The 21,747-nt window shown below is 40.8% G+C and overlaps 1 protein-coding gene across 1 annotated transcript in view; it reads right to left on the bottom strand.

Annotated features, from left to right (window-relative positions):
• The window catches only part of IGF1R (insulin like growth factor 1 receptor), a 160,909-nt gene extending 143,648 nt beyond the window's left edge, over positions 1-17,261 (bottom strand). Inside the window, exons 1-2 of the mRNA XM_009635027.2 lie at positions 17,246-17,261; positions 14,982-15,527 (exon numbers count right to left, since the gene is read on the bottom strand). Coding sequence (XP_009633322.1) covers positions 14,982-15,527; positions 17,246-17,261 — 562 coding nt within the window. The remainder of the gene's footprint in view (positions 1-14,981; positions 15,528-17,245) is intronic.
• Positions 17,262-21,747: the final 4,486 nt, after the last annotated feature.

Raw genomic sequence — 21,747 nt, 5'->3', positions numbered from 1 at the left:
TTATTCTGGCTGCTTGGGGCGGGGGGGAGGCGGGCAACTCCGGAAAGGTATGCCTCTTGACAGAGCAGCAGCATTGCTGAAGAGATTGCCCCACACTGGGACGCAAAGGCAGTATCTTTCCCACCTCTCTCTGCTCCCAGGGCAGATCATCAAGATCCAGATGTTGGGTTTGGAGCTTCCACCACTGAACACAGTGAAACTGCAGTATATACCCACTGGCTGGCTCCACCGGGAGTTGAACCGGACCCATTTCCACAGTTAAGCTGTTTTGGTTTGGTTTTTTTTTTTCCCCCCCAAAAAGATCTGCAGAAATAGCTGCAATAATCAAAGGCTCCATGCCTTTGAGGCTTATAAAAAGAAAAAAGCAACAGAAAGGCCCAATGAAACTCCTGTTGAAGTCAACTGGAAGATTAGTTTTAAGATGCCTGCTTAAATAAATAAATCGAGTGTAATTGGACAATCTAGGAATTACTACTATAGATTAATTAAGCCACTTTTGGTTGGCCTGCTCTAAGCCAACCAATTTAAAAATCATCAGGTATACGAATGGCATGAGAGCCTGGGTATAAACAGCCATGTCAAGTGCACTGTCTGTCTTCAAGTAAATTATATTAATGAACTAAAATTGTTCGGTTGTTTTTGACACCATGAGACACTGTTTACACTTGGCAAAATCCTCTGGCCTAGATTTTCGAACAGGACTACTGGCTCCAGGCACCTTACATTTGAGCTGTCACACCGCCCATCAGAGAGCTGTGGACCAGAACATTTCTGAAGATAAATAATCTATCAATCAAGTATCTCACTGAAAAACCCAAATTTCACCACTTTTTGCTTTTTCTTTTTTTTTTTTTTTTAATTACCATAACCAGAAAGAGCTGAGCCTCTCTCCCAGGAAATATTCATAACACCCAAATATTATGTTACAGTATGACCCCACTGCTTCATATAAAAAAATCCCACTGATTATACAAGGAGTAGGAAACACGACACAAGATCAGTGGCAAGGCTGCAGCACAGTTCTGTCAATGACAGAACATTGATATATACAAATATCTTTCCTATAGACTGGAGGATGCCTTTTATTTTATCAATATTGTCCTAGGATGGAGCAAGATACAACATGATGCATTCACAGAGAAATACTTAGCATTAATTTAGAAGCCCTGGTTTGCAAACTGGTTTTGGCACAATGTCCAGAGAGGACAGGAACAAGAAATGCTTCCATAATTCAAGTTCACTTCATGAGGACAGACCTCTACAAACTCATCTCTGTCTACACTTCACCCGAAACTGCCGATGTGTGCACCGTTGTGACTCCAGCTACCAAACAGTGTGTCCACCCAAGGCACAGCCCAAAATAGCAGCGGGAAGGGATGTAAGAAAAAGCTTGTGCATAGTAACATGAAAAACTGCTTCTTTGGCATTTCAGTTAGGCAGTAGTCCACAGAAGCAACCTCTCTGAAGACAGCTTGCGCTCTTTGCGTTTTATCAGTATCTGCAAAGGCCTTTCACATCAGCTAACTGGAGATCAGCATTTCCTTTGTCTTGACAGGAAGCAACAAGTTTCTCAGAGTGATGTATCATTTAAAAGTTACCTGACAGGGCAGAATTTGAAGGTTTTGAACCATTACTCTACTCTGGAGGCTTTCTACAGCTCCAATTCACAAAACGCAGTGCTGAAGATAAATCAAACAACCCTCTATAACATGTGCTAGAAAGCAGACCATCTGGCCCAGAATATTTTTCTCTGCAGCTACTATTTTCTTGCCTGGTCCTACACAATAGGTAGTAAGAAAACAGACTAAAACATGTCAGTAGAGGTCTTCCAAAGGAAATGCACATAGGACAGACCCTCTGGAATACTTTCCTCACCTGGAGACAGAACTGCTACAGATGTAAGCGTCATCCAAGTCCAGATAATGTTTTATCTGGAAGTCATTTTGAGAAGCAATTCCCTCACATAATTAAGGCAGCTTGGCTCAGGAAGCACTGAGGCAAAGTCAAACAAGTTTGCAATCACTGTCTAACTTGCATCCATTGCTTGTGTTCAGAATAGAACGGCTTGCTAAACCAGAGTGCCTGGGCCCTGTTTAACTGGTTCATCACTTGCCTCTGGGTGTCCCATTAGCTCTCACATCTGCAGCAGCACAAACACTGTGTTTTTATTACTTCTACTAATCTTGTTTTCCACATATTACGTACAACAGTAAGTGTTCATTGCTGAAGCACATAGGTTGGTTAAACCACACCTGCTTCACAAGAATGGAAAAAAATTACTGTACAACAAAGCACTTAGCAAGAAAACAAAACAAAAAAAAACAAAAAAAAAGAGTTCAATACCTGTTTCACCTAATTTTACTCAAGAACACATTGCTATAATCACATCTGTAGACTCTACTGGTTACTACAATCACTACACCTCTTCAATTATCATTGCAGACTGTCTTTCCAACAGTACGATGAGATCTACCTTCCGTACCCGCTCCTCTAGGCAATACGGTTCAAGGTCTCTCTCCAGATACTTCAAATGCTTCATGGCAATGGCCCAAACTACCCAGGAGATTCCCTCTCACTGCTGTGACTGCAACCTCCCACAGCAGCTGCATTTCACTAGACAGTCACTGGGAACCAAAACAAAAAAAAAGTAAGTCTTAAAAGCATAGAAAGCGGAACCTTCATGTAAACTGACCCCAGAAAGTAAAATGACCAAGGACCTCATGACTTCCAAACTAGTGTAGAAACATGTTGCTTTGACTCTAGCTCTCCTGCAATTACTTTTTCATCCACAAGACACACCCACTCACCCACACAAACCAAAACAAGCCCAACACAAACCCTATAAATTTAATCAAGGAAGGAAGAGCGAGCATGAGATGTTTATTTCTATTTTTAAATACATGGGAGGTGCCCCAATGCTCCCTGCCTGGATAGATAACTAAGTAGGTGCCCCAGAACAGTGAGATCCAGTGCACGATCTGGCACAAGCAGGCACATCCAAACAGCAAAACATCAGAGCAGCTCAAAAGGCTATTAAAAAAGGCTTTTGAATTAATTGTTTCCTCTAAGCCAGAACAGACAGTAACTTGGGGTGTTGTTGCAGGAAAGCGTGTGTGTGTATGTATATATATATACACGTACTCAAGCACACCAAAATGCTCTAAGCAGCACTATAGTTTACGGAGAACAAGACTGTCTCCTTCTTGTTCCCACAGTTCGTTTCTGCCTCAAGCGAAGTTGGTTGCCACTCTGGTTGCTCTCTCCCTCACCCAAATGGTTTGCATAGCAGATTTGCTGAAACATCAAGTTTTAACCAGGCCCTAATCCTGCTGACTTTTCTCGCAAAACTGCTGGAAAGGAATTCCTCCTGGCAGCTGCAGTGCCTCTGCTCATTAGTTTACCAAGCAGCAGCAGAATGAAACAGACAGGCACATCATTCCTGTGCTGCTGCAGAGAACAGCGATAAGGGACCAAGCGGGCAAGGGGAAGGCTCACAGTTTCTCAAATGCGTATTGGAAGGGGAGGACAGAAGAAGGCAGAGGTCTTAGAAGGAAGAAAGGAGTATGGCTTGCGAGAACCCAGGCAAGTTACTGCCACACTTGCTGTTGCTGGGATCACAAACTAGGAGGAAACTCCTTTTCCTTCAGCCTTTACGACTAAGATTTGGGGGTGGGGATGTCGTCGGTTTGGGGGGGTAGGGGGTGGGGTTTAACTCCTGCTTTAAGGCATTGTGTTTAACCAGGCATGGCACAGAGTTATTTGCACCAATTCCAATGTCTCCTGGATACTAGAAGAATGAGTAGGATAACATTGCAAAATAGCTGTCCACTTGCTCATGACATTCTTTGTCCAGGCAGCACCCTCGCATACAGGTCAGATCATGCAGCCCACTCAGCAGATAGAGAAAAGCAAACGTTTTTATTTCTTGTTATACAATTTCATGGAAGTAACCTTATTACAGATATTGTTTATTAAGCATGCTTAATGTAAGCAAAGTACCTCTCTTGGAGGATCTGCAAAGAGCTCTGCACCACTTATGGTGACTGGTAAGCCCCGTGTTGTTAATATTTCCTCCTCCTCCCTCAGGCCAAGCCAGCTACCATTGTAATAAATATTTAGTAAGTAGACAAAAAAAAGCAAGGAAGCTTCACAGCTTAAAGTTTTCAGGTACTACCTGCACAACGTTGAATTTATCTAACCGGGAAACATGTGGACACTGTATCCAGAGCCCTAACAACACACCCCAGGTACAGTACACAGACCCGAGTATGATTAAAACAATGCCAGTTCACAGAGCAAAGGGTTCCTTTTCGACCAGGCAGTCCAGTTCTCAAGTCACAAGGAGCTAGAGGCTGGGACCTGCAACCACCACAGATCCCAGTGGCACACCACTCCCACCAGGCACTGCCATACCGGAAGATTTCCACCGCATCCCCTCCTCCAAAAATACCCTCTCACTCTCTCTTACCTATATTTCACTTTTCTCCTAAAAAGACCATCTGCCACGTGCAGACAATTCTAACCATACCAAGAAGCTTCCTAAGGGTAGAAAGGAATAAAACCTTTGCCTAGGAAGGATATTAATTTTTCCATCTGTAAGATACATTCCAATTACTTATATTCTCCTGTAAACAACTTGATCCTAAACCAGCCCTTGAACTGAACAAACTCTACAGCTAGTTTGCTGGAAGGGGTGTTTGTTTTCCCTGCCACCACTCCCCATTTTTTGGAGCAAGGTATTACTGATTATTTAAATTTCTCTTCTACAGAAGAGAAATGGATGCACACAGACAAACAACTGCAGTGAGTGGAAGAGGAAGAACGCTTCATGTCTGAATTAAGGATTTGCATACTGGGTTTTATCTGTAACACCCACTGCAGTATTTTATCCCAGACTCTCAGATCACAAAAGACAGAGCAAACAGTGACTCACTGCAATTTCAGTTCTGCATGTAGTGTTTCACGTGGACCAGTCAATTCCGATTCTGCCAAACAGCCTTCATCAAGCACTTAAAAAGTAAAGCATCTTCCCTAAGAGAGAGTTCCTATTCATGTGCTGCCTTCAAGAGGAAAGCTCCAGAGATGGAAGGGAATTTAGTCAATGCTTCTCCTTTGTGTTGTAATGATTTAAGATTCAATTAATACTACATGGGGAGGCACTAATTCTGAAACACCTGCCTTAGTGATAACCAGATTAAGACCTCCAAACTTGCTCCCCTCCAAACAGGAACAGCCTGCCAAATGACAGCAGTTGTCAGTATCGACCAACTGGAGGCCGGGTTTTCCGTTAAATCCTAGACCGCTCTTTAAAGAGGATTCCCCATGAAACAGGAGGGGGGAAAAAAAAATAAAAATAAAAATCACTCAACAGCTCTGAATTTGTTTAGCCAGAAGTCACAGCTCCTCCTCTGCACGCTTTGAAGGCTGGAGACTGGCAACGCTCCTATCAGATCCTTTCAAATCCCTTCAAGGGAAGAGATAAAGCCAAATAAAGGGTAAAGCCACCCACAGAGACAGAGCTGCTCCCTCACTAATCAATACGCTGTGCACACTAGAGAGAACGGCTTGAAGATAGATTTTGGGGCAAAAGGCTGGGCAGGGTGGGGGAAGAAGAGCTGAGCAGCCGGTTTAATTGCGAGAAGAGCCAATAGGGCTGGTTTGGGATCTTTCTCCCTCCTCCCTCCCCATACAAAAGAGGGGTTTCTTTGGATTAGTTTGGGTAGCACGAAGCTTCCCAGATGAGCACCAAGCGCCTCAGAATTAAGACCATGCTTGTCTGAAATCTAGAGAGAAATCTTTAGACCTCTGTGCCAGCCCAGTAATTAACAAAGCGAAAGGCTTTCCTACATTTTTAATGCCACACCACAGAAACTATTTCAACCACAGAACAGGGAGCTGATTTTTTTTTTTTTTACCTTTACTCCCCTTCATCACACTCACATATCGTGACCTATTCGAACCACACTTAAAAGCCCGATCCGAGTGCTCAGTGATACATAACTTCCATTTTAGTGAAACAATCCATCTGCTCCATGTGACTCAGAGCCTGCTTTAAGAATGCAATACTGTTTAGGCCAACGGTTGCACCGCACAAAGTGTTTTGTTCACATGCATTCCTTTGGGATGACAGAGCCTATCCATGGCCCGTAAGGGTTGGGGCCTGTGGTTTTTTTCCCTCATCCGCTGAATGCTGCAGTGACTAAGCTGACAAAAATTCCCAGCCAATTATAAACCCACTTAAAGAGACAGGCAATCCCCCTGCAACCTTCCCTTGCCATCCTATACGGGAAGTTTCTATACATAGCAAAACATCTCCTCCTCCCAAGGCCTGCACCGATATAAAAGACTTTCTCTGCGCGCTCAACAATTCAAACATGCTTCCTAAATGGCATAATTTCCCAAAACTATTACCTTTAATCATCCACATATATCGCTCACACATCAACCAGAAGAAAAAAAGAAAAAAAAAAAAGGAGAAATAGACCCCTCAACTGAGTTGCAGTAGTAGAAAGGTAGCGAAGCCATTAATGGAGGGACGATGAGTATGCTGGGAAGAGATGAGTCTCAACAGCTACGGAGCACTGTTTATTAAAAAGGGAACAGTTAAGCACCTATAAACCCAATATGTTGCAACAAGGGAAAAACACTTCGGGAAGGTCACACTGGTGTACAAACTAGCAGTTTGATCCACCTAAGAGCGTAAGCTGAACTTTAACTAGCAACAACGAGAACTTTGAGATTTGCCTCTCAAATCCCCCTGAACATGCAAATCAGCAACCAAATTCCAAAAACCACCAGCCTTTCCAAGAGGGATCCTCAAGTCATGTGCTGAATTCATTCTCCCCCTACATTGTCAAGGGCTACACAAATGCATTTAATAATTAGCCAGGGCATAGAGAACTACGCTTTGGGCAGGTAACTACAAGTTCACTTTGCCCAGCAAGAAACAGTAAACAAAACAAAACAAAAAAAAAAAAATTGAGAGAATGGCATACAGTTTCTAGCTTTAAAAAACCCAGGTTATGGGCATCTCAGACCCTTACCATTTTATGGTGGGCAAACTACTTGCTATGTCATTTTTAGCGCTCAGCTGATAGCACATGCACATTCCATTCCAAATGCTGAAAACTGTGCCGGGGAGGGGGAGGAAGAGACAGTCAACAACCGAACCAGGCTGAGTTCACCTCAGAAGAAAAAGACAATTCAACAATCTGTATTAACATACTATTATCCAAGCATCTTTTTATTACAAGTTAATTCTCAGAGCCATAAACAGACTTGAGAAGGAAATCACACTATTAGTGGGAAGGAAGGCTAAACAAAGGCTGTTTCATCACTGTTTTAACACTGAAAAACTTGTTTGCCACATGAAAACAATTTATGAAAATGCTTAAGGACAATTCATTCCTACATTCATGTGTGTTTGGGGAAGGAAAAAAAGGAAAATGGTGCCTACTATTCAAAACTTTTAGAGGGCATGATTCCTATCCAGGGTTGAACCTAAGCTTTACCTTTGCTTCTTAAAGTAGGCTGGCAAGTTCAGCAAGTTCACCCACACGCCCAACTCCGAACCTCCTTCAGCCCATTTCAGCCAAATTCAATTGCAGATCAGTCATCGTCAAAGATGTATTTCTGTACAATGCAAGGAAACAGCCAGCTGGGTGGAAGACAGATCTTTTTAGGGCCCCTACCAAGATAAAAAGACTGCGGCTCAAGTTCATCCCTCGTTAGAATCCATACAAGCATTAACTGTCAAAACAGAAATCCCCAGGAAAGCTACCAACCCACAACAAGCCAGACTCCTTGCGTGGATAAGAGCCATGGACAGAGAACTGCGGAAAATGCAAGGCCAGGCTGAGTTTGCCTTGTCCCTGCGACATTTGCAAGAACACAGCAAAAACACAGCTTTCTTCTGGTTTTACACTTGACATTTCCTTGACATTTTCCCTATAATGCCGCTAGCTATTCCCAGCTCCCAGTGGTTTTGCTAATTCATCATAAAATTAAAGTCTTACATTACATGTAATTAACTATCCAATACAACTAGCTACTCTATTAACAAACATTTGTCTAATATATATCAATGGGGCCTGGAAGTCTGTATTAAGCAGGTTAATCAAAGATTTGGTTCAAGTTTAGATGCTTTTTTAATTTCATAGATTTAACATGGTACACAAGGTAAAACAAAAAAATAATTCTCTAAACAACGCATCATCCTCAGTCTCCTCTAGGGCGACAGCAAGTACTAAGAACAGCGGAAGTGTTGCAAGTAAAACCAAAAGCATTCTGTTTCCAATCCTAGCTTCCACCAGATTATCAAACTTCTGAAACACCAGTAACATCTAGTACCTTTGAAAGTACCTTTAGGATGGTACCAAGGTTTTAAAGTACTTTTTTTTTTTTTTAAAGGTTTGAAATAAATAAGCAACATCTTAGAAACCCTCACTGAAATGTGATCACAGACATCATCTTCCTATTCCCCCCCGCCTTGCTCCACAGCCCCTTGGGCTACGAAGTCCATTCCCTTCTCCCATGAGCCTCCATATAATGAGAGGTTAGACCAGGACTTCTTTTCAAGCACTACACATTAAAAGATTGCACACTGTACGCGTGACACTTTAGTGATGATTTTGTATCTTCTTGTAAGAAGGACTGGCATTGTTTTTCTTCCCCACCCTTCACCACAGCATCAGAGAAACTGAACTGAGGCATACATGCAACCCATAAACCGAGGGAATGACTATTTCCTATAAGTGATCTCCAGTTATATTTTTCTAGTTGTTTTTCTGACAGTGAAGCAGTTGCTTGGCATGAGACAATTCAAGTAAATCCATACTGTTGTAGCAATAAAGATTACTCAGGATTTCAAAATTTCATGAGGGAAAAATCTGAAGCCAGGAGAGACAGGCACAGTGTGGATCCAGAAGGGCTTTCTGTCCAGGCAGCCTTCAATCACAGCACACTCTCAATTAATTGCAGATATAAGATGAATTTACATAAAGCACAAAAAACTCTACCTCTACTTCCTAGCTTGAGCAAGTTTGTTGTGGGGTTAACTTCAGAACTGCTAATCCTCATTCTTCTTAAATCAGAATGCTCTCTATGCAAAATAGCGTTCATATTACCCAGAATAAATGGGCATATACGTTTAACCACCCTATCTATCACTTACAAGGTACTGTACTTCTGCTGAAATCATGACAACATTTACTGTATCATTCCACAACGCATGGATGACCCCTCCCCATTATCAGAAACAATACCAAAGAAAATAGATTTCTCCAGTAGCACGGGTGGTCACTAGAATATGGCTACATATCACCTGGTGAACGAACATAAAACACACCTCTGGACTGACAAAGGCAAAGCAAGTCAAAGCAAGTGCAAAACATGATGTTTTGTAAGGAGAAAAGTGTGTGTGTACACACATGAGTAGAAAAGACGCGCGGTATTTTCAAAACCCTAAGAACACTTCTAACTTTTTTTTTTTATTATTCTTTACTCCAAGAAGTGAGGGAAAGGCCTGAATTTTTTAAAGGATTTTTAAAAGGTTTTTTTTAACCCATGGCAAAGTGTCATGGATGAACCTAGTAAATTGCATCAAGTGTTTTAAACTAAACTCCAAAATTTGAAGTCCTCTCAAAAACACTACACACCTTTGTGCCAGAAGAAACTAGGAAGCCAAGGTGAGTATTCAACATCAGCAGTTAGGTTTTGGTGACTAGTGCAGGCTGCAGGATCCAAGATATTCTTCCCAGGTTATAGCATTTTCCAACAGAACAAAGAAAAATGGCAAGTATACATTTGTTTAATTTTAGCCCTTTTCTCAGAATATAAACCACTGCTACGGTAATTAACTGCAGATTGACCTAAACTGCTCTGCGGCCATTCCAGCTTACTAATTAAATATGCTCTCACAGCCTTAATAAAAATTCTGGGAAACCTCTGGCTGAAGAGCAGGCTTCTCAGGACAGGAACAAAAGTTGGGAAAAAACTTCATTCAGAATGAAAACACTAACAAAAATCTTTTAACGTGCTCCAGACTTTTCTAAGTCAGTGACACCAACTGCACCTTTTACATTTTTTTTTTTTCCTACTCTTCTGTTTGTTCCTTTCAGAAGATGTTTATTTGCTGGAGAGTTTGCATACCAACCAAACGGACAAACAACCTGTCCATTTAAAAACATATTCAGGTTTATATGATACTTTTTTTTTTAACCCAACAGAGGTAGGATTGGCATCATACAGACTAGCTTCACTTAACATTACACCACATCAGATTTGCTTGCTGAAGGAGTAAAACTTTTAAAGCATGTTGTCCTCTGCTGATGTACACAATTTCTACTTTTTTTCAGGCTTTAAGAAAAAACACAAAAAAACCTTAAATGAAGCAGCAAACAGAAAAAAAGCATGCAGATGTAATTTAGAGCAAAATAAGTACAATTTGATTTGGCACCTCTGGCTCCTAACTTCTTTCTCCCTCTTTTCACGTCTATATAGCTCATGTATGTTCAATATTTCTAGAGGATGGGGGAATATAGTGAATACTCCTCAGAGGGGGAAACCAAGGAGAGAAGGGAAAAAAAAAAAAATCCCAGCACGTGGTTTTCACCACTACTCTGCTGAATCAACAGGGAGCAGATCCCCAGATGGCGTACACTGGTAAGTACTGCACAAGTCAATGAAGCGATGTCAAATGATACCACTCAACTACATTATCTTTTGAGCTCCATGTAAACAAACAGGAGCAGATTCCGAATATTTGTGAGAATACATCATGTTACTGTCTCCATATGTTTAAACATTTTAGTGGAAGGTACATATGGACCACTCTTCCCACTCACTGTCATTCTCTCCCTCCTGTTCCTCATTCCCCACATACACCGTATCTTTTCAGGCCACTGTCAAACCAATTCAAAAAGGAATAAGGATACATTTTCATTAAAAACATTTTGTGCTTAGCTGCCATCTGCTTCTTTATCAGTCTCCAAATCCTCACATGCCTTTTCCGTGGACTTTGGTTTCACACATTCGGAAGCTGAAAGTTTTCTTCTGTTGTATTGTGAAGCGCAGCCTACGTGAGCTATTGTTTTTCATGTCCAATTTGCCTCTTTTGAAACAAGTGCTGAATGCTTACAGCCCTAATCCATGTTCTCTCTGCAATGCCAATTTAAATCTACTTGGGTTTTTTATGCCAGTGGTAAATCTAATCCTAAAGGTCCCTAACGCACTTCAGATACTCACCTTGACTGTTTTTATGAGAAGCATGGCTATTTCATCCCCCTTCGTGCAGCACTGTAATTCGCTCCCTCACAAAGGAAGGGCCCAGATTTCCACTCTGCTCTCGTCCTCTCAAACAGAAGCTGCAGTTGAAGACGTTACCCCTTCATAGCAGGTATTAACAGTCTGTCCTCCCCAGAACCCTAGCCTTTCTTTTATCTGAGTAGGAAAAGAAGGGTTTCAGCTAATACTTGACAGAGAGCACCTCCAACCTTAACTGGGGGCGGAAGTGCAGATGAATAATTGAAATGAAGTTAAAAAGGAAAAAAAAAAAAAAAATCCATGCACCAGAGATCTTATATATGGACCACAGCTAGTTTTGCTGTTACTTTCTCACATAAACAGTTTGCCTAACTCATTTCTCATGGCCCCAAAAGCAAAAGTGTCTTAAGAAGCGTTAGCTGGACTTGTTCAAAAAACAAGACAAAGGCTATGGTAGACAAGGGATCCTAAACTTCCAGGCAGGCTCTCAAGGTTGTAATTTACATTTGGTTTCTGCAGCCTTACAAAGGCATAGTGACTAAGGCAGCAGACCTCAAAAATTAGTCACCAGCAAAAGGAATATAGAGAACAACGAAAGTTTTCTTTACAGTAGAGCAATGGACAGGCAAAGCAAGCTTGTCATCAGAGAATAGTCCGTCAAGGGGTACAGCAGGAACAGGTTTTCTGGTTCTCGCATCAATCGCTGAGCAAGATGCAGGCAGCTTCCATAAACGTTTCCAGCAGTGACAACTGCCAGAAAAAAAAAACCAAAAGGCCATAATCTTATTTGTATGTCTGGACGCTCCATTTTTATCTTTTCCATCTCTACCTGTGCCCCAAAGCACAACCACTGATGCAAATAACTTCAGTACTCTCCTTTTATCTGGAGGGTTTCTTCTCTGTGGATACGCAACCCAAGTGAAGTACAGCTGGCATTTGATATGCCAAAAGAGCAAGTCAGAGAGATGCTAGCATGCCAAACCCAACACAGCATGCCGCAGCTCCAAAGCAAGCAAACTAGTAAGGCTGCTGCCTTGGGGCACTCGAAGGTAAAGCAATGTATACTACACAGAAACCAGGGCAACAAAACTGGCAGAGAAGCCTCTGACGCTTTATGCTGAACCTCAAAAAATAAGAAATTAAAAGTTACAGCTGCTTTGTAGCTTGTTCTACTATAGAAATGTCAATGGGTTATTTCAAGTCAAATACAGCATATCCTTCCCTCTCTGCTCCCTCCACCCTCAACATTGTTCCTGCACAAGTTACATTGAAGGAAGCACAGAGTTCTTCCTTTGTTTGTGAACAAGAAAAAGAAGGGAAAAAACAACTTCCACTCGACGGCAAAACTAAACAGAAGCCAAGCTACTTAAAGTACTAAGTGTTCCCACACAACATTTACCCACCAACTTCAGATCTTTCAGCGTAAAACCTAAACAAGGACAAAGAGATTTAATATACACTCCTCCACAGATCCAGAGCGAAGAAAAATAAAAAGGCATAAGGGAACCCTGAGTGATAGACAGCATTTTCAGTGTAACGTTACCGTGACGCACAAGGAGAATGTCAGGGTTAAATTAGATACTACACTAGAAAAATATTCCCTGGAAAATAACATAGGTCTCATATCTCTACTGCTAGGAAAACGTAGATTGAAAAACTCAGTAACTTAAAAGTCCTTGCTTCTGTTTTTTTTCACGTCTTCTGTAATTTTGTACTGCAAGAGTCCTCTCCAGATCAGGAGTTCATTGCCAAAGCATCCAAGCAATCTAGCAGGAGAGACAAAAAGCTTCCTTTTGAACAACTGCACATTTATGCCTCCCTTGTTTTTCTTAGAACAGGAGTACTTTTGGGTTGTGGGTTTGGTGGGGTTTTGTTTTTGTTTTTTTTTTAGATGAATGGCTGGCAAATTCAAAGTCTTCTTCCTCAAAGTCAGTGGCTTATCATGACAAACAGATTAAATAGGTCCAACTCTCTCACTCTTTTTATTGATTAGAACTTGATTGTTTCTTCATATGCTCCGCCTTCTAAGATACTCTAAACCTACACTGTTTTTCCACAGTGTAATGCTCTTAGCAAGCCTTTCAAGGCTCTTTTCCAATACTTGCTTTCTTCTTTACAATCTCCCACAAAAGCAAGATGAAAGCATACAGGGAAAGAAAAACATTGCCTACACCCTCGCCTTAAAAAAGTGCTGCCATCACAGTATAACTATGACTTCATTTTATTTGAACAGATCTCTTCTCATGTGCATTTTGGATCCATGCTATATTAACATTCCCCTAGAAGTCAACAAGCTTTTGTTGCACATTACTTTTGCCTATTCCAAATAGCCGGAGAACACAACAGAAAGCAGGTAAGTTGTTATATCTCATTAAACACACTCCAGTTACATCCATTCAAACCACTAAAGGCAATGAGGTTGCACAGGAATCAGTTAGGTCACCCTCTGTAGATAACTGAGTTACACTCTTATAATGAAGACATAAATTTGGCCTGCAGAAGCCTAACGACTCATAGCAACGCACAGTAAGAAAACAACATGGCTTACTTCCCTCACCTTGGACAAACCACAAAATTTCCCAGTAACAGGCTGAGGGGTTTTCTTTTCTTTGTTTAAAAAACAAACTTTATTTCCTGTAAAAATTATTGATAAAAGCATAGCCCTACAAATTTCAGAGATATTTTTGGCACGTGTTGACTGAAACTGCCCTGCAAGGTACCTTCATCACTTCAATTCTAACTGAACATGAGGACTGCACAAGCAACTGATGAAGAAAAAACAGCGTCCCCAAATGAAGGTAACCTGAATACAGGGCTGTTCCCGTTTTCTCTCACACTGTTGTGTTTCCTATCATTATAGCAGCTTTGGTCAAGACTGCAAGTGGAATTTAGGAATGGTTTCTCCCAATGACGACTGCCTGTAATTAAGCCCTACTGATACTCCAAGGCTCAGCTTTCGTAAAGTTACAGGATGAACTCAAAAAGCCTGCCATGTAATCATGTTATTTGAGTAATCTATGTATTTGTTTACTCTATTTTTAAAAAGTGAGAAGAGATCAGGTTTTGTTTTTGCTAATACTTGCTATCAGAAAGACATAAACCCCGTCATGCCAGATGATAAGAACAAAACAGGCAAGGATAATCACACCAAAAGTCAAGATACCATTAACTCTTTGACACTACAGACTGTACCGTAAAAACTGATTTCAGTAAAAAAGTTCTTACATACAGAATTTACCATTACAGGAGTTTCTGAAGGCGCATGCCCAGGGAGGCAAAGAACAAAGTCGAAGAAAGTCCAGTTAACAGCTTCAGTACAGCAATGACTCTTGCACACACGTAACATCACTTCATCAAGGAGGAGATGGTGTTCAACAGCCACCTCCTGCCAAAGTCCTCAAGGGAGGCAAAACTGGTTCCAGCTTTGCTATAATGGCTTTAAATTCTACACTTACTTTGCATCTTTTCCATGGGGAAGTAACCCAGAGAGTTTGCGGGATTTTGTTTTGTTGTTGTTTGTTTTTTTTTTAAATCAAGTGAGATGATCCTTTAGTGGTTGGGGAGGAATCTATTTGTGTGGTAACTGGGTAAATCATTATGCGGACAACACAGGACTAGAATAAAAGTTGAAGCTGCTAAAAAGCTTAAAATAAAACCATAAAATTAAACCTTTACTTCAGAAAGAGGTAACAAAACCACACAATCTACTCAAATCTTACTTTTCTGGCAGTGGTTGGTGGTCCAGCAGCGGTAATTGTACTCATTGTTAATAGACGTCTTCTCGCACAACGGCTTCTCTTCCATTGTTCCTGGACACAAGTCCCCACATTCCTTTGGAGGTTTATTCCCAACGATGTAGTTATTGGACACTGCATCTAGGATGAGAGACCAGTCCACCGTGGAGAGGTAACACAGGTCAGAGTTCTTCTCAATCCGTATGGCCCCACGGGTTATGTTCCTCAAATTGTGAAGCCCAATCTCTTTAAGATTTGTCATTTCAAAGATAACCAAGGCATAGTTGTAGAATAGGTTCCTCCCACGAATGACTGTGAGGTTGGGGAAGAGATCACTGAGGCTTTCCAAGCCTGCCACCCGGAACAGCAGCAAATAGTCAGTTATGACAGTGAGCTTTGGGAAGCGGAAGTTGCGGTAATCCTCTGCTTTAGAGATGAGCAGAATTTGAAGGAAACCCTCAATTACCGTACAGTTCTCCAGGCGTTTCAGCTCATGGATATCATTGCGAATGTCAACATTTGGCCCGCAAACTGAAAATGTAAAAGGAGAAAGGAAAGTTAGTAAACAAGGCACTGTTAAGCCTTTTGAAGTTGGAATGCAAGTAGGATATTCTGATGGCCATAAAAATTTTAGCTTCTTAATTAAGTTGCAATGTTAAAATAGAAAACACGTACTTGATTTCCACCTAAATTGAATATTCATCTCATTTAGCCTATCACTATTAACACTACCAGGACCATCACAGAGATACAAGCTATCTATATTCTTCAGCAGACGGAGAAATGCTGTTTCATTACTGCTGTTGAAAAGGGCTGCATTAGATGGAGGAACATAAAGATAAGCCAAATGCACTTGCACACCTTGCTTCAAATTACATCATGGCATGTGTGACCAGACCCCAGGGGTTCAGCCACATGACTCCAAACAAGTTAGGTAATAGACAGAGTGATCCACTGGTCACTACGGTACTAATTTATTGCCCACCCCTTAAAGACAAATGCACATAAGGAGAAACACTTTACAGAAAATTACAACTTATTTCTCAAATCACTCTTTCTTCCCAGGGTCACAAGCTAAACTAGCCCTAATTTTTGAATGCTAGTCTTGCAATAGATCAGCAACAACACAAAATCCATGGAAAGCTGCTCAGTGCTTCCTGCAGCATGACTGGGAAGAACAGAAAGGGCTTGGACTTGTAGCTAATGCACTGAAATCCTGTTTGCATGTTCCAGTGAACCAAGTTTCACTGATTCTGGCACCAAAATACAAAAAAAGTTTCTTGAGTTCTAAGAAACACAGGATAAATTTATTTACAAGAACACACAGCATCACAGTGAGGAATTTCCCCTGAAAACAGCAAACCAAACTCAATGCACTCTCAAGAAACAATGACCAAAAGGATTATTCCCTAATAAATGTATGTATTAGGTCTTTCCATATTAGACACATACCACAAGAAAAATTTTAAAGGGGCTGGAAGATAAGTGTACTAATAATGTAGTAATTAGACACACAAAATGCACTTTGATGTAAAAACAAATAACTACAGAGTGTAGAGAGCTGTTGTTCTTGGAAACCCTCAGAGTTGGTCTTCTGTGGAAAACATGGAAAAAGATTCCCTACAATAGACAGTAACTTTCTTGTAAGCAAACAAAGTAAAATGCCAATTTATTTAAGCAACCCAAAACTTAAATAAACCCCAAGCGATTCAATTTTGTGGAAAGGTTCTCTTTTTATACATGCTAGGCTTAATTATTTTAACAACATCTTTTCCTCAGACAAGGAAAAGGTCTAAACAAACACTGGAGCCAAAAAACTTAAATTCTAACCCAGACAATTTGTCCAGAGATTCAGAAATTGTGCTGACAATAGAAAGCAGTCCTTCCATCCCACAACACTTATCTAAGGCTAATAACTTAAGCTAACAAAGGATCCAGAACATGAGCATGCTAAAACCACAGCAACTCTAATATCCGACAAGGACTTAAAGACTTTTAAGTCTTTAAAAGACTGAAGGACTTTCTTGTTAGAGGGACAACGTAAAAAACAACAGGGCAAGATCCTTATTAAGAAACAGATGTTTTCTACACAAACTATTACCTAATCCGCCTTCTGTAAAGATCCAAGCTGAAAGCAGAGGCTATTAAAACGTGACTTGCTCCACTAGAAGCAGCTATGCGTAAGAAAGTTTATTCCCTAAACCTTTAAAAAATAATTTTTATATATATATAAATACGAAAATACCAACAGTAACACTTGGCCATCACGACCAGTGAGACAGGAAATCCCCATTTTAGTATATCCTGACTACAGAACAAACTGCATACTACTGCCCAGAATATGTGTCAAGGCTTTAACTTCAGGGAAACATTAAAAAAGGTGAATGGGTTGGCATTACCCAGCTTTAGAAGCCAGATTGGAGAGAGGGAATGTTAAAGAACTCCAAGACAGTAGATCTGGTAAGAGATGTACTGGTCACGTGCGGCTTCCCTCCTGAATCCGTAGGCATGACAACCTCAACTCAAACTAAACTCCTTTAATAAGCTGTTACCAAAGTCTTGCTTCAAAGTTCTGAAATTTTCTTCTAAAGCAACCATCCCTCCACCCACCCTCACGGGACAGTGCCCTCTGCCCGAAGCACAGCCTGACAATAACAGCAGTATATTTACACTTCGATATTGGGCTTCTCTTTTTGAAAAAAGGCAAGTGAGAACACACAATGTTTTTCCAATTAAACTGTTTTGGTTTTTGTCTCTACCTGCTGGCAGGACAAGGTGAACAGTATGGTTCCTGTTATGGCAAAGCAAAAGTAGCAAAATTTATTTTACTGCCATAAAATTTTAGAAAGCCTAACTGCTCCAAACCCTTTATTTTGTTAAAGAAATAAAATTTGCACTTGTGCTGACATTTTGTAGGCAAGGTTCCAGAGTGATGGGTTTAAAAACAGCTGAGTTACAATACCCTAAAGAACAATTTGTAAGAGAAATGGCAGCAACCATTAACTAAAGCATTATATATCTGTTCATGCGTCTTTTCTGAAGCAGGGCTTTAAAAGTCATACTGCTTTTAGCTTTATGTTTGTTTCAGCTTGAAAGTTACTTAATTTTAGATATTTAATGCTTTTATAAATCAATGAGATTTCTAGAACTTTATGGCAAAAGTATGCACTCACTTGCCTCAGATATGAAACATCATCCCCTTAATACGGAAAAGGATAAAGTCCAGTGGGCTCTAATGTTAGAAATTGATTACAGATGAGCATGCTGTTGACACTTTTGATTTAAGAACTAATTAGTTCATCTAGTGAGTTATGTTTTGCAGAACTTCATGCAGATAATGAGAACTGCAGAGACACAAACATGAAATAGGACAAGCATCTTAGTCCGTACTGACATTTAGAAAAAAACAGTTCCAATTAAAGCAGATGTTTTGGTTTGTTTTTTAAGGAATTTCTTCTAACGTTCACATTGTTCACGAAAGTTAATTATACCACAATGCATCATCTTTTTCTCACGTTTTTCTCACTGCCCTGAAAAGGATTATACAAAAAACAAATTAATCAGAGCTCAAAGTCAGCTACAGTTTCCATTTGGCTGTGCTGTGTTTTCTTTGGATCCTGTTTTAGAGAAAGCGTATACGGACTTACAATATAAACTGGTCTGTCAGACAGAATGAAGTGCACATAAAATGCTCTTTAGAGCATTTATATTCCATTTAAGTTTTTGATATTCCAGCTTATAGAGATTTTAATGTGACTAGTATGACTTACCTTTGCTTCATGTTCAATTCAGAATTAGAAATTAACTATTATGTATTTCTTTTGCTAACAGAAAATAAAAATGCAACATTTATTACCCTGCCCCAGTAGTTTTGGGTAGATTATAAACACCCAGGATAATTACCAATAGTCAGATTCATGCTGTTTTCATTCAGCTGCTTACAGATTTCCAAGCTTTTCCTTAAACTGCCTATCAATTCTCAGACTTATTCCAAACTAAGCACCTAATTCTGAGTGAGAAGTTAGTTTTTTAAAGAAATACATACCTATTTTTTTAAAAAATAACTCCCCAATACAGTAGAATACCAAAAAGTATTCAATATCTAGACAAACACAAATGCCTCCCTGGAAGTAGCACTTTAGTCCAAAAATACTGAGCTTCACCCACTATCCAACAAGAAGCCCACTTGTGCTCTTTTTTCCTGGGAGCACCCCAGGGCAAGCTGCAGGGCGTGTAATTTCCCAAGGTAATAGAAAAACCCACTCCACACTACAGCCTTTCTGAGGACCTGATGCCCATTCCTAGGGCAGTGGACAGATCCAAGCCTGCTCGTGTAACTGAGATGGGGTCAATGAACTACCAGGAAAAATGATTGCACATAACAGGTTCATACGATGAGAGTAATTAATGCGACCTGCAGCCTATTCCTTGATCTGGCAGAATCTCCTGGCAAGTCTCCTTTCTAAGTGCACGGAAGGAGCAGAACGGAGGCTGTGAACAAACACTCACGCTGCACAGCACGCGGGTAGCCAGCTGACGCGACCGAGTACACACAGATTGGGCAGACTACGGCGAAGCTGTGTGCAACACAAATTGCTCGGAGTACAGCGACCCAGCAGTTTCTTCTCGACCTTAACTGTAACTTGCTAATGCTCATTTTGATCATAAAAAACATCTTGACATGGAGAAGAACCTTGCCACCTTGAAAAACACCTGCCATTTAATCATCATCTATCATCAAATAGTCATTTACTCCATGCAGCAGGTCTTTATTCTTTTTATATGTCCACTAGTTATTTCAGGTCACTAGCTACTCCTAAAAGGGCTCGCCTATTGCCCCTCAGTGTTTCGAGAAAAGCGAGATCAGAAGGAAGCCTGCTGCTCAACATTCAGCTTATAACACAACTTCTGCTTGCTACAGCATGCCATAGCTGTACATGTATTCATAGCAGTTAATTCATTATCAATAGTAAGGTGTGAGAGGGAAGGATTGACAGTTCACACATTCACTGTTTTTAGTAAGAGAAGAATTCATTTCCTACAAGAAACCATTTCACCATGGTGTAGTTCTTGCTTCCGAATTTTGCATTCCTCCCAGTTACTCCATTCAGAAGTTCTAAAGAAACACAACTGCTTGGGTTTTTCTTGAAAAAAATGCACACCTTCACATCTTAAGCCTTGCCTTTGGCCCTTTTTTGGGTAATGTTAAAAGGTTGTACTACACTGAACAGCCTCAGTATCCTCTCAACCAGCCAGAAGTTAAAGATGGAGCAACCATCACTATCTGGCACTCTCAACACCAAAAAGCCTTAAACAAAGCAGCACCAAGGCAGCTCTGAGTCACCGAGTCAATCCAGCACAACCCTTTCGCAAGTCCAAGGCCTTTTCAACCTAAGTCTGCTCCAGCTGGGTCAGGCTTCCCCTGGCAATAGACTTGTTCAGCCTGTGCAGTCATTTACATTTCTGAAATGAGAATCAGGATAGATGTTAATGGCAAGCAGCCTAACTAGCAATCTTGAAATCAACTCCCGCTCACCTTTCTCCTGGTTTGTATACTCATGGTGTGTTACCAAAGCGAGTTAGGATTTCCCTTTGTTTCCCCTCTTCTGACTTCCCTTCTGTGAAAATTGTTTCCTTTCCTTCAGAGCAGAGATGGAAAGCTTTATCTTAAATGAGGAGCCTGGATACTTTTTTTTTTTTTTTTTTTTTTAAATGGAAAAGCTGAAGGTATCCCCTTACACTCATTGCTGAAAGAAAGCACTGCAGGTACACAAATTGTTCTAATTCCACGTCATCTTCCTGCCCAGGGGTTAAAACACCCATTCTGAGGAAAAAGTCTGTGATCCACAAGGTTCAAAAAGGGTTCTTTTAAGGGAGGGCATTAGGTTGCTCAACTTCTCATCTACCCTGAAATTCTGTACAGTGGTAACAAGTACAGTATGTTACCATCAGCGCTGGATGATTTCCTACACAAAGAATGAACTACAAGGCTTAATACAAAAAACAATTGTGGCTACTTCTACTTTTAGAGAGTAGCTTCCTCACACCACCACCACAAGAAAAATCTCACTTTGCCAATAGTGGCTTTTTCCGAGCACACTCCACTTCAATGAAAGGTCTGCTTTGCCAGACAGCTACTGCTACTGTCTGGTCAGCTAAGAGCTGATGTTACTGAACACAGTACCATTGCTCTCTCCCAAACTCCTCTATCAAAAGAGACTCAACCACATCACCCTTCAGTAATGTCAGCTCAGAGCTGTGGGTCTTTCTGGGAGATCAGCACATCTTCTGAACAGTGTTGTTATTTATTCCCAACAGAACCGCTTCCTTTTCAGCATGTGGGTTTTAGCTTTAATCTATGGCAGGTCCTTATGAAAAAAAGGGTCCAAAGCAGCTACTGCATACGGCTGCGGTCCAGCAGCCCTCATCCCAGATTCACAGCATGCAGCATCCCTTTTAAGGCAAGCATCTCCAGAGTTACCATCCCTCTCTCATCACAAGGAACACGTTTATTGCATTGGGTGGACTTAGATCTCCATAATGTATAAAGGCCTGCCTATTGACATGTTTACTACATATCGGATCCACTCAACAGAGGGCACACTGGAAAAAACCCAATGGCTCAAAAAAATTCCTTGCAGACACTTGAAGGTTAAAGTACAACTTTGGCTGACAACAGCACCCTCATCTCCATGTTACCTGAAAAATTGGTTTGAACCAGGCTAGGAAAAGGGAACTAAGCATACAGTAA

This window comes from Egretta garzetta, unplaced genomic scaffold, assembly GCF_000687185.1.
Source record: "Egretta garzetta isolate BGI_Z169 unplaced genomic scaffold, ASM68718v1 scaffold322, whole genome shotgun sequence".
Classification (NCBI taxonomy): Eukaryota; Metazoa; Chordata; class Aves; order Pelecaniformes; family Ardeidae; genus Egretta; species Egretta garzetta.
The sequence above is the reverse complement of the archived record's forward strand: the minus strand, read 5'-3'. Positions and strand labels throughout refer to the sequence as shown.